The sequence below is a fragment of the Schistocerca gregaria genome, chromosome X (genome assembly GCF_023897955.1).
Source record: "Schistocerca gregaria isolate iqSchGreg1 chromosome X, iqSchGreg1.2, whole genome shotgun sequence".
NCBI classification, from domain to species: Eukaryota; Metazoa; Arthropoda; class Insecta; order Orthoptera; family Acrididae; genus Schistocerca; species Schistocerca gregaria.
In genome coordinates, this window is record NC_064931.1 from 281,145,795 (window position 1) to 281,156,684 (window position 10,890).

At 37.7% G+C, this 10,890-nt stretch overlaps 1 protein-coding gene across 5 annotated transcripts in view; it reads right to left on the reverse strand.

Annotated features, from left to right (window-relative positions):
* Window positions 1-8,487, reverse strand: part of LOC126298845 (uncharacterized) — a 190,788-nt gene extending 182,301 nt beyond the window's left edge. Inside the window, exons 1-2 of one of the 5 annotated variants that reach the window (XM_049990333.1) lie at window positions 8,404-8,487; window positions 8,153-8,291 (exon numbers count right to left, since the gene is read on the reverse strand). In XM_049990333.1, the coding sequence (XP_049846290.1) occupies window positions 8,153-8,221 (69 nt within the window). In that variant the 5' untranslated portion in view covers window positions 8,222-8,291; window positions 8,404-8,487. Of the gene's footprint in view, window positions 1-8,152; window positions 8,292-8,367 lie in introns of those variants that run through there. The other 4 variants (XM_049990332.1, XM_049990331.1, XM_049990334.1 and 1 more) reach the window with 4 other exon arrangements.
* Window positions 8,488-10,890: the final 2,403 nt, after the last annotated feature.

Consider the following 10,890-nt stretch of genomic DNA (forward strand, 5'->3'; position numbering starts at 1 on the left):
ATTGTAGCGAAATGCAGGAAGATCTGCAGCGGATAGGCACTTGGTGCAGGGAGTGGCAACAGACCCTTAACACAGACAAATGTAATGTATTGTGAATACATAGAAAGAAGGATCCTTTATTGTATGATTATATGATAGCGGAACAAAAACTGGTAGCAGTTATTTCTGTAAAATATCTGGGAGTATGCGTGCAGAATGATCTGAAGTGGAATGATCATATACAATTAATTGTTGGTAAGGCGGGTGCCAGGTTGAGATTCATTGGGAGAGTCCTTAGAAAATGTACTCCAGCAACAAAGGAGGTGGCTTACAAAACACTCGTTCAACCTATACTTGAGTATTGCTCATCAGTGTGGGATCCGTACCAGATCGGGTTGACAGAGGAGATAGAGAAGATCCAAAGAAGAGCAGCGCGTTTCGTCACAGGGTTATTTGGTAACTGTGATAGTGTTAAGGAGATGTTTAAGAAACTCAAGTGGCAGACCCTGCAAGAGAGGCGCTCTGCATCGCGGTGTAGCTTGCTTGCCAGATTTCGAGAGGGTGTGTTTCTCGATGAGGTATCGAATATATTGCTTCCCCCTACTTATACCTCCCGAGGAGATCATGAAAGTAAAATTAGAGAGATTCGAGCGCGCACAGAGGCTTTCAGACAGTCGTTCTTCCCGCGAACCATACGCGACTGGAACAGAAAAGGGAGGTAATGACAGTGGCACGAAAAGTGCCCTCCGCCACACACTGTTGGGTGGCTTGCAGAGTATAAATGTAGATGTAGATGAAAGTGAGCATTACGGCTCAAATTACAGAATAGGAATCTGGGTCACGATTACTGAACTTGGTGACAGGTTAAGATCGAAGGTGGTGGTCTGACACCATGGAAAAACTGATTTAGATATTGTACTTCCAACAAGTTGGGAACGAGAGCCAACAAGCAGACAACAGCACGGAGAGAGTGGGAGGAGTCAATGACATCACCTCAATGCACTGATTGCCATTGCTGTCCTGTATCCCACGAGTATGGTGGTCCTCAAGATGAAAGAAGGACTACTTTCCCAATTATTTCCAGTGTTCAAAGTGATGACATGTGTAAGAAAATGAACAGACATGACTGTAGGAAATAAAGCGTGCAAAGTGCTGAGCCTTAGATGAGAATACTTTGTGAACAATGTTTATAGTGTGTATGATGCAGTACTACTGTGTGTGAAGGTACATGAGCATGGCATACTGTGGCAAGCTGTTGACCACTCAATTGTTGTGGTATTATCATTGCTGATGACACTCTGGCTGACTTGGAGAATATCAGATTACTTAATTGCAGCTGTCCTAACTATCATGGCAAGTTGTGAGAAGTCTCACATGGCAAAGAGCATTAATGGTATCTTTTCAACAAAGACATGCTGTATTGTGGCATTTATAAAACATAAACCCTTATGCAAGTCACGATGTCTGAGCGAGCTACACAAATTCTGCTAAGTGACATCTCTGAACTTGTTTTGATGTAATGACGAATGTACAAACACTTTAATTTGAGGACATTGGGCCTCAACAATATAGTTCAGTTCTCTATCAGAACTACTTGTTGCTCAAATTCCCAAAGCGTGGTTGTGATGAAAGATTCATTAGGCAGATTCACATGTTGGAGTGCAGTATGTGGATAACTGTACTAGAGATCAGCTCAGGTGATTTGTACAGGATGGAGCAATGTGGCTGACTGGCAAAGATGCAGTACTGGCAGGTAGATCAGTGCAATCATAGTGCTATGCAGCCTTGTAAACTGGCATCTATTGTAACAGTGATTTATGTATAACAGTATGTTGTCAAGTACGGTAGGGTTTGCCATCTCGCATTCTCTCACAGATGGCCGATGTAACTTTGTTGTATTCTGCACCAATTCACCGTGTAAATTAATCTGGTTGGAAGAGGACATTGAAAGTGTTACAGGTTGCCCACTAATGATTGTTTCACCTCAACAGCCACTCATCAAATCAGTGTGCAGCACACCTTGATTCTGAATTGTTCTATGTATATTTTTGCCTGTTACGTACAATGTTCCACTGAAATTGGTCACTGAACCGTACCCAGTCTTTACGGTGTTTACAAGAGCCCAGCTCAGTAAACTGCGGTTCACCAGACTTGTAGCCAGCCAACCAAGACTAAGTTCTCTACGCGTTTGCCATTTGGCATGACTCAGGAGGTACATATGGTTTATCAAATTCCATAGAGGCAGTGAGTATTACCCCCCTTCTGGTAGAGATTTACCTTTTATTGTTTATAATTTTACTGACAGACACAAATTGCTCTGTACAGAAATCACATGTCCATCTCTTTTGGATGAATGTTAAACATCAATCAACAATCTGTTTGAACCACTCAAAGTTTTTTAGTTTAAAGAATCATGAGCCATTTTGGTCCCATGACAGGAAAGAAACTTCCACTAAAACTGAGCTTTGGATACCCTGCTAACCTCTATAAACAGCACTTGAAAAAGTGTCCCATACTGTTACATGAGATGGAGAATAAATCTTAGAAATACATGACCCAAAGACTGGAAGCACAGTTATTAAGATAACACAGACTTAGTAGTAAGACTTTTTTTTTATAAGTAAATCAAAGATATTCCACAGAAATCATTCAAATATATGTATTAATGTGCTCGCTTTCTGAAGAGGAGATATAAGATCTCTATACAGAATCATTCCCTGATAAATAACAGCAAATCCCACTACGAGATGATAATGGAGAATTTTAATGGTGAAGCAAGACAAAAAATAATAAATGATTCTTGAGTGACTTTGCTGAGAACAACATTTCTGACCTTGACAAATTATTCTAATAGAAAAAAAAAACACAAAGACCAGATGGCAATAAAGATCAAATCAGCTACATTTTGCTAGTCATAAAAAATGTATCATTCTTGATTTTCAAGTGCTTACAGAGAAGTAAGATATGAAAACTGAAAACAGATACGTATCTGGGCAGTGTGACAGGCAGTGAATGAGAAACACAGGTGACAAAATTTTATTTAAGGCCGAAGAGACATACATAATTAACCAGACACAGATGAAATGAATACGTATGTGACAAAGATATGTTCACAAAAGGCAACAGAACCTACCAATACCGAACACTGACTTTGTCCCATAACTTTATGGTGATGTGGCATGTGACATCACATGTGTGCAAATAACAAGAGAGCAGAACTCTGAAAATATTTCATTTTAATTTTTATTAATCTTTGGTACAAATGTTGTGGTGACAGACAGTTCTGCAGCGTAGGCCAAGTCCTAAGTTACATTGTAAGGTGACAGTTCGGTTGTTAGTTGGGAAAGCCAATGCACATGAACAACAAATCTTGCATGTGCTGGCATAATGACCTGTAGTGTAGCCCAAAATCTATGTTAGGGTGAAATGTGATGATGATGACGATTGGTTTGTGGGGCACTCAACTGCGTGGTTATCAGTGCCTGTACAATGTCCCAATTTTTACACAGTCCAATCTTGGTACTGTCACAAATGATGATGATGATGATGAAATGATGAGGACAACACAAACACCCAGTGCTTGAGCAGAGCAAATCCCCAACCCAGAAAGGAATCAAACCCGGGACCCTGTGATCCGGAGGCAACAACGCTATCCACTAGACCACAAGCTGCGGACAGGCTAAAATGTGACAGTATGGTAGCAAGTTGTAAAGCAGTAGCAAACATTTCAGTTAATAAAAATATTTTGCAGGTAGAGAGAAAGCAGCAGAATGACAACTATGTGAGAGATCAAATCAAACAATAACAGGAAGATGAAAAAGTATGCTGAAGTAAACAAAACTATTCAGAAAGGTCTTTGATATGAAACTGATGAGAAACTTAATTGGAAGAAACACATAACTGATGATCTGCTGAAAAGGTTAGACTCAGCTACTTAAGCTATTAGGGTTATTGCAAATTTTGTTGATAAACTCTGTACGAGCCCTAATCTCTCTTATCTTATCTTTGTGGTCTTTTCGCGAAATATAAGTTGGTGGCAGTAAAATTGTATTGCAGTTAGACTCAAATGCTGGTTCCTTAAATTTCCTCAGTAGCGATTCATGCAAAGAAACCCTCCTTTTCTCCAGAGACTCCCACCCGAGTTCCTGAAGCATTTCCATAACACTCGTGTGATGATCAAACCTATCAGTAACAAATCTAGCAGCCCGCCTCTGAATTGCTTCTATGTCCTCCCTCAATCCGACCTGATAGGGATCCCAAACGCTCGAGCAGTACTCAAGAAGAGGTTGTATTAATGTTTTGTAAGTGGTCTCCTATACAGATGAACCACATCTTCCCAAAATTCTACCTATGAACCGAAGACAACTATCTGCCTTCCCCACAACTGCCATTACATGATGGTCCCACTTCACATCGCTTTGCAGTGTTACGACCTAATATTTAATCGACGTGACACTACTAACAGAGTATTCAAACATTACGGGATTCTTTTTCCTATTCATCTGCATTAATTTAAATTTATCTATATTTAGATCGTACATACATACCTACATTAATCCTTGTTCCATAGGTCATGAATATGACATTTTGTAATGATGTGGAACATGTCACTTTAGCATATTTTTTTTACAGTTACTACTTTTTATCTAAGAATTCATCTATTGAGCAGAAGGAGTTGTCATTCAGAAATTCTTTTAATTTGCTTTTAAATGTTGGTTGGCTATCTGTCAGACTTTTAATACTATTTGGCAAATGACCAAAGATTTTTGTGGCAGTATAATTCACCCCTTTCTGTGCCAAAGTGAGATTTAATCCAGAATAGTGAAGATCATCCTTTATTCTAGTGTTGTAGCTAGAAAGGGGTGAATTATACTGCCACAAAAATCTTTGGTCATTTGCCAAATAGTATTAAGAATCTGACAGATAGCCAACCAACATTTAAAAGCAAATTAAAAGAATTTCTGAATGACAACTCCTTCTGCTCAATAGATGAATTCTTAGATAAGAAGTAGTAACTGTAAAAAAATTAATTAATTAATTATTTTGTGAAAAGAAAACTTATGTTAAAGTGACATATTCCACATCATTACAAAATGTCGTATTCATGATCTATGGAACAAGGATTAATGTATGTATGTATGTATGTACGATGTGAGAAGACAATGATACGATAAAACAAACAACAGAAAACAATAAGTGCGTGAAGAAACTTATGTTGGGTGGGCACTATGTCATTGTTAAGATGCTAGATAGTAAGTGACAAGAGAAACGATATTGTAAAAGTATTCAAAGACTTCTTTCATGGTTTGTGCAGATCAAGAGATGAATCAGAAACATGGACTGACAGCGATGACACATATGACATTCTAGTGGTAACGATAGATGACATGTTTGAAGCCATTTGAACACAAATGATTCAAATTGGAAGCATAGTACCTTGCAAAATTATTTAAAGAAATCTACAGTGAACAGCAATTCCTCAAAACTGGAACAATCTTATAATCATTGTATTTCACAGCATAGAGAAAAAACTAATACATATTAGCCTCCTACTCATAATTTTTTGATCCATCAATGTGCAAGGACTAGAATACAAATACAAATGTTGGCGGAATTCAGTGCTACATCTGTCTTACAATTTTTTTTCTGTCACTTATAACTTCACTCACCTCTGTTGTAGATTTGCTAGTTCGGAAAATGCCATACTGCATCACACTTCAGAGTCTGTGTTAAACTGCGGTACCCTCTATAACTGACTGGGAAAGTCAGTTCAAACATCAGACAAAGGAAAAGGCATTTCACCTCCAAAAGAACCATGCATTGTAAAGAGATGCAATGTTCGAACGAAGGGCAGTGTCGCTAACACATATACAATAATATATTCAATAAAATCATCATCAATTTCATAAGAAGGGCGTGGGGGAAGGATTTTAGTCAATCAAACTGACAAGCTGCATACCAAAGTGGACATAACTCAATGGATTATTTGCTAGTCAACAACATAATTATGGAAAAGGGCAATGACAATGAAATACTAATCTTTGGACTCAGATTATGAAACAGCTTTTGATCGTAGTACAACAAAATTTTTAGAAACAAAATACCACTTCAATTTATGTTTACATACTGATGAATACATGTGTCAATGATACAGCTTCCACTAGAATTCATCAGGTTAGTGGGAAATTAATAACTGAAACACGAGTCAGGTAAGGAGATTCCATATTACCAAAAGTGTTTGCAGCAGCCAAAGAGGAAGCTTTCAGATCCTTAAACTGGCTGAGAGAAGGAATGCGTGTTAATGGAATATACTTGAGACATCTCTGTTTTGCAAATGATGTGTCATTTGCCTCTAGTGCACAGAAATTATAACAACAAATAAAGAAACTTACAAGCAAGGTCGGAAGTAGACCCAAAAATCAGTTATAAAAAAAAAGTCACTACAATAATGCATAACCAACATCTCAAAAGGAAAACAGTATGGTATACATTAACAATGAAGTGTTAGCATCATCTGACCAGTTAAAAATTAGGTGTTACTCAATGAGCAATGGAGATGCATCATGGGAATTACTAAGTGAGATACAACAACAAATAGATAGATCAGGATAGAGACTGAAATGGATGATGCAGCTATGATTGTAATGAAAGGAAATGGAGACTGGTAGGACACACAGCTAGAAGAATTGGCAGTGGATGGACCAAGATAGTTCTTCACTAGCTTTTAGGAGATAAGCAAAAATAGAGATGTTTACGTAATGGAAGGTGGGTTGATAAAGTACACAACAGGCAGTAGAAACATAAATGTGTATGGGTGAAGACCATAATACAAGGAAAATCTAAAGGAAGCCTTTTCATGATGATGAAAATCAAGTGACATTTCATATTGAACAGTTTCTTTGTTTTGTGATGGAAATTTGTGTATGGCAGCAACAGACCTGTTGGCATTTCCTAACTGCGTGCCACCCAGCTACCAATTGCTCACGAGATCTAATAACACAATTTCTTACGCTATTAACAGGAGTGGCTGCATGGAAACCTGTACATATGTCACATAACCTCATACATACAGCGTATCTCATTCAATTTTTCATATTTTCAATTCTATATTGGAAAGAGAGACACAGAATGTGGCTAGGATGAGTGAACAGAGTGTATTTCAAACAGAAACTGCGATACGTCTTTCTGGGTTGTCGGTACTAACCCAAGAACAAGAGCAAATCCTCCAGTTATATCTCATCTATCTGCCTGACTAGTACATTTAAATGATTTATTTGTCCCTTGACCATTTGGCACAACTGTATAGGACATGTCACATACATTACAGAAATAATATATACACGTATAAATGAATACAACATATGATAGAATTAGGCAAGAATTGAGGAGTAAGTGAAATGGAACACTCATCTTATCAAGAAATTTAAAAATCCGAAACTTGATGTAACCAGCATTCCCAGCGATCATGTAGCTCTATTTCGTATAGTAAAGGCTTTAAAATTCGCTGAGTACAAATACATTCAGTCCAGTTGATATTATTAACACATGATATCTAATATATTACAAAGATATAACACTACATAAATAACAACTTTTTCACTCCTCGTCTACAACAGGAAATGGAAGAAGCCCTTTCACACCCTTCAGCAGCAAAACAAAGACGGGAGTAAATTATGCAATAGCAATGGTAAAATAAATGTAGTTTTCTATATCATCTCAACAAAGACATAACTGCAAAATACAGATGTACTTTTTTGCAGGTATGATTACTACAAATTTATACATAGTATTACCAAAGAGCTTCAATTTGCATAACAGTAAATAGTCCACTCCTTAATACTTGAATCTGGGACTGAATATAGAGACGTTCAGAATACGGTGATATAACTCAACTGGAAAACTTCTCACAATGATACCCGAATAAGGTGCGGTATAGTCTTCAAATAGGTTACTGTTCATATGTCTGACAGATCACTTTTATGTTACGGGAATTGCAAATATGAGTGGCCTTTCATTTCTATAGGATAACTCTCAGGATCCATTCTCCCAATAAAAATGTGCAGCTAGACCAAACCCACATGGAAATCGAAAAATCAAGCTGCTGTCCAAAATTAAAACTATTTGAACAAAAGCAAAATTTCGATGAAATTTCATGTCACGTACTTATACTTACTTTTGTTTGAGAAACCAAAGCGTTGTTTTCGGAAATAAGAGCGTCTATTTCCTCGCACATTGCATCCATCGAAAAATGTAGTGAGGAGCCACAGCGCAAATGTCACCGAAGGTTATGGATTTTGTCAAATTCCTCGTTACTGCAAGGCAATACAACTATTCAACATTTACATCACAACAGACTCCGTAGAATCCATTATACGGACTGACATTCACAATACAAAAACAGTACACTAATTTTCTTCCACTGACACATTCTCGATAACAATAATATTTACAAACGCTCAATTCCTACATGGCGCCAAATTTTCCAGAGATACAAAGTGCATGGCAAACTTCCTCGACCATAGAGATATCTATGTCGAAGGCACATACCTAATCCTTCTCATTACACTGGGAAACAGAAAAATAATTTTTGAATGTTTCGAGCACTTCATGAGGCAATTCCTGCTAATGAATAATTTTTACTAGCTCTGGTTTCTATGATATACATGAGATGGGAGCATTACATATTAACAGATTGAGAGCAAAGGATACATTTTAATTACATACATGTTAACAACAATGAAAGTGCATTTGATTTTTTTAAACTGGTAATTACATGCTAAGAGTTCTAAATTGCTGGAAAATACTTCGCAGGTGGTCGTGTCTGCAGAGAATCATCTGGAGGCCTATTGACTTCGTAGTCTTTTAGCTTGCCTCTTATAATGGAGTTCTGCAGAATCCCTACACAAAGACCTACAGTAATCCGCAAGCATTACTTCATTCCAACGCCCCTGATATCTTGGTTCCATAACAGAAATGTCATGATGGAATCTCTCACCATGTTCATCACTAACAGCTCCACAAGTAGGAGGAAAAAGTCTAGGTGGGAGTGGAGAAAATGGATCTTAAGGGACATGTTGCATCCAACGTTATGGTATTTTTGCAGGAGCACTGTCACCACAAATGCTTGTAGTTGTCATCTCTTTTGCTGCCTAAAAATCTTAGAACAACACCCTTGACGGCTTCCCAAGCTTCCTTTTCTTTCCCCTCCAAAACTTGGTCAAATGCAAGATCCTTTACGAGTTCTCTTATTTGTGGTCCGACAAAAATGCCTTCCTTAACTTTTGTATCACTTAATTTCGAACATTTCTTTCTTGTATACTTAAAGGCCCGTCCTTCTCGGTTCATAACTTTGACAAAGTTTTTCATCAAACCCAGCTTGATATGCAGGCGTGGAAGAAGAACATCTTTTGGGTCCACAAGAGGCTTGGCAACGACATTTTTTTCGCTGGGATGAAGATTTCTTGCAGGCCAGTATTCATTAATATAATGCTATTTCCTATCTCTACTGTCCCACATACATAAGAAGCAGCAATGCTTTGGGTAACCCAGTTGCAATCCTAAGAGTATGGCAATGGCTTTTAGATCACCACAGATTTTCCATTTGAGTTCATGATATTTAATTGAGTGCAAGAGAGCTGTCATATTTGCATATGCCTCCTTCATGCAAACAGCATGACCAACAGTAATAGATGAAAGAAGGTTCCTGTTGTGAAGTAACACAGCTTTCAAACTAAGCTTGGAGGAGTCTATGAATGTCCTCCATGCAGTTGGATCATGGTTCAAGTTCATAGATTTCATCAAGCCATTAATGTTGCAGCAAACAACAAGATTATTTTTCTTCTCAAACAAGGGTATCAGTTCCATGTGACGTTTTGTGTACTGTGCAATTCTCACATTAGTTTGGAGAAGATTCTATTGCTATAATCGAGACCCAAGAATTTCTGCATTCTCCTTTGACAGGCCAAGGTCTCTACTAAGATCACTCCATTCCGCTTGACTCCGTCTGTGCAGTTTATAATCTTTTCCATCAAAATCAGGGTCATGGGATGTGGAAGGCTTGTTTGTTTCTTCTTGTTTCACACTGTCTTCAATTTATACTTCAAACACACAATTTTCGGGTGGAGTAAGAATTGGTAAACTATCCGAATGTGGAATGGCTCGAATAGCAGATGGAAGATTCGAGTACTGAACTGTTCTTCTTTTCTTCATAGAGAATCCTGCCTTTATAGGTGGAGTCAGGCAGAAAAAGCAGTCATCCGTATGGTTTTCTAGGCTCCCACCAAATCATAGGCACAGCGAAATCCATAGATCGTTTCTTCGTTTTCAGCCATTCTCGCAGTATAACTGAACATGGGTTGCAACATATATGTGGACCCCAAGACTTATCCTGGTCTCCTACTTTCATACCGAAATAATACTGACAGGCATTCTTTACAAGAATCGTCAGATTGCGTTTCTGGGATGAAAATGTTATTTCACCACAAATATAACAGAAGTTCTTCACCATATTTACACATTTTCGTGGCATTTTTAGAAATTTTACACTAAAAAAGCACTCGCAAACCAGAAATTTTACATTAATTTGAGTAGAAACTATATGTAATTCACATTCACAGCAACAATATCTATGTTGATGACTTTACAAGCAGCTGAAGAGCATTTGTGTTTCGTTATTTGACAGGAGTGTCAACTCCCCCCCCCCCCCAAAAAAAATCCCCCAAATTTAAAATCTTCACTCTAAAAAATGAAATGTCACTTTATCTTGAAAACAAGAGTTAATCTGTCATTTTTATGGTGATTTTTGAATTCAGCAGATGGAAATACATGTAAATTTACTATTTTTAAGCCCAAAACATTTTCATTGTTGCCCTCTGTTATTTGTGCGATTTAATTTTAGTAATTATGTAACTG